The sequence below is a fragment of the Pyxicephalus adspersus genome, chromosome 12 (genome assembly GCF_032062135.1).
Source record: "Pyxicephalus adspersus chromosome 12, UCB_Pads_2.0, whole genome shotgun sequence".
Classification (NCBI taxonomy): domain Eukaryota; kingdom Metazoa; phylum Chordata; class Amphibia; order Anura; family Pyxicephalidae; genus Pyxicephalus; species Pyxicephalus adspersus.
In genome coordinates this window covers 2,994,790-2,997,473 of record NC_092869.1, presented here as the reverse complement: position 1 = coordinate 2,997,473, position 2,684 = coordinate 2,994,790, and the positions used below count along the sequence as shown (strand labels likewise).

Genomic DNA, 2,684 nt, shown 5'->3' with positions numbered 1-2,684 from the left:
GTTACAGTAGTCCAGACGGGAGATGATAAGAGCATGTACAAGGAGTTTGGGATCAAACAGAACAGATCTTACCAAACACATGACCAATTAGGAGGAATATTTCCTGTTTTATAGTCTAATACTCCCCATCATTCTCCATAGTCCAGTGTCCCCATTGTACAAAAAGATGAGAGATTGGTGTAATAGACATCCTGAAGGATGCTGGGAAATAGTGTACAGCTGAGATCTGATGGTCATTTATATCCTCTCTTCTAGGATCAGCAACTACTGCAAGTCAGGCAATGCAAGAAGAGAACTAAAAAAGTTGGAAGAGCTGCGGCCAGAACTGCAGGTTGTCATACTGTGACCCCAGAGGAGGAGGATCTGCTGCAGCTGTAAATGTTGTGAAGACATTGCTGTGATTGAGATTTAGAAATGACCAAACCCCACCCAAAAGCAGAACAAAAATCCTCATAATTTAACATCCAAGACAAGAGGAAAAACATTTTTCTTTTTCTTTATTGATGCAAAATCCAGGACATTAAAAGATTTAAAGGTTTTAACCCAATCGGCAGTCATGTTTTATAAACCTTCTTTCTGTGTACAGCATGTAATTTATGTACATTGTGCAGCGGTGTTATGCCTGTTGTCTCTGCTAACTGCAAATATTTAAAGCAGCACTCCAATATACCCCTCTGCTTTCCTTTTTCCTGGTCTTTACCCTGTATTCAGACTGGCAGGGTGTGTCTTGTGTCCCCCTGGGAAAAGGTTCTTTCACTTCCTGTATTTAAGACACAGCAGAAGATGAGGTAAAATCTCACTTTGGCTGTTATTGGAACCATTGGGCCTGCTTTATTTAAGTTCTACAAAGCTGGAAAGGATATACTTTCATCAGTGGAGCTGGGTGATCCAGCAAACCCAGAATGGATCTGGTCCAGGATTAAAAACATTTGCTAGCAAACAGCAAGAGATTTAAAGAAATCCACTCCAGGTTTGCTGGATCATCCAGCTTCACTGGTAAAAGCATGTCCTCCAAGCCTTGAGAGCTTTAATAATTAGGACCCATTGTTTCCATTCAATTATTTCTTATATTTCCTGGCGAATCAGGCCATTCTCGCTTACCAAACATGTACGGCTGTAAATTCGGCAGTCAAGATCAAATTTTTTGGGACCACACCCACGGGACTCGTACTGACAGGAGAAGTACCGCAGCTGCATTCATGAATGCCGTAGCCGTGGGAATCCTTCTGTGCGCAATTCCTGGGCACTAGAGGTTAAATGAGGGCAAGCCCTCATTTAGCCTTTAGTGCCCGGGGAGCCAAGAGGAGTACCGCAGCTTGCCCCCATTTAACCTCTAGTGCCAGGGGATGGGGCACAGGAAAATTCTCCTGTAATGATTTCCTCGATCTTCCGATGGGTCCGCGAATTCGGTTTCCCGAAATTTTGAGGAAATTTTAGTGAGAATGTCAGAGGCATTCTCGCTCATCCCCAGTCACAAGGGTATAGGGGTCTAGGTCTAACTTTAGTTATGTGAGTTTTCTAAGCAGCCCTACTAATGCAGCCACTTCCTTTTTAAGGATAGCTCAATATAAGTCCATAATTACTGAAAACTCAATATGTGATCAAACATACGGATAGTAAGGGGAAAAAAATAAATTTAACTCAGACAACAGAAGATTAGAGAAAAAGACTTCTTAACTTACATAATAACACACCAAAACTGATAAAATTAATAAATGTTAACACAGTATTTTTAACATCCCACCATACTTCTGTAATATACAAATTTACCCACATTAAGATCTAATTCCTACCACAAAGTAGTCTTATATTTTCCCTAAAGCTGTCTTCTAAATGACATACAGTGCGTCAGAAATCAAGTTTGTTTCCTTTTTTTTTAAATTTTAGGTGAGGTAGGACAGGCCTAGAAATTCCCCTATGGTTTTTACTGTTGCCATTATCTCTGATGTGTATGTTGTCTTGGTCCACATCTAGGAGAGGTCCCCTCTATTCCTGTCCTGGTGATATCATTATATACCCGAAAAGAAGCTGACAGCATACTATTCACACATACTCGCGCAGAAGAACATGAGTAAAGAGACATAATCCATTTAAGCATCTTAGGGCCCATACCCAAATGGCTCAAGGTCATGGACAGGTACAGTAAGTCCATCCGATCAAATGCTTTCTCGGCATCAGTAGATAAAAGAAGGATGGGCTGGCTGTACATACGAACATAATGAACCAAAGAAAAACCCGTATAGAATTATCTATAGCTTCCCTGCCCAGAATGAAACCCGATTGATCTGGGTTAATCCAATGAGGTATATTAGCCTGTAACGTTCAAGACAACACCTTTGCATATAATTTTACATCTACATTGACCAGGGAAATAGGGCAAAAACTAGAACAAACAGCGATGTCCTTGCCTGGTTTGGGCAGTACGGAAAGATGAGCTTTTAGGGTATCCTCACACATAGAACCACCTGCCGCTAAATCATTAACATACTTACATAAATTAGGTAAAAGAATATCCTGATATTGCTTATAATATTTCAAGGAGAAGCCATCCAGTCCCAGAGTCTAACCAGAAGAAGAGGATTTAAAGGCCTCACCTAATTCACTCTCCATAACATCTCGTTCTAATTCAAGGAGCTTTTCTGGGGACAATCTCTTTTAGCATACAACTTAATCTTTTCCCTCCT

General features: G+C 40.7%; 1 protein-coding gene across 4 annotated transcripts in view; it reads left to right on the top strand.

The window, feature by feature from the left end:
- LOC140342700 (NACHT, LRR and PYD domains-containing protein 3-like) overlaps positions 1-1,870 on the top strand; it is a 65,050-nt gene extending 63,180 nt beyond the window's left edge. For all 4 annotated transcript variants that reach the window (XM_072429037.1, XM_072429042.1, XM_072429041.1 and 1 more), the window contains one exon: positions 256-1,870. In XM_072429037.1, coding sequence (XP_072285138.1) covers positions 256-346 — 91 coding nt within the window. In that variant the 3' untranslated portion in view covers positions 347-1,870. The remainder of the gene's footprint in view (positions 1-255) is intronic.
- Positions 1,871-2,684: the final 814 nt, after the last annotated feature.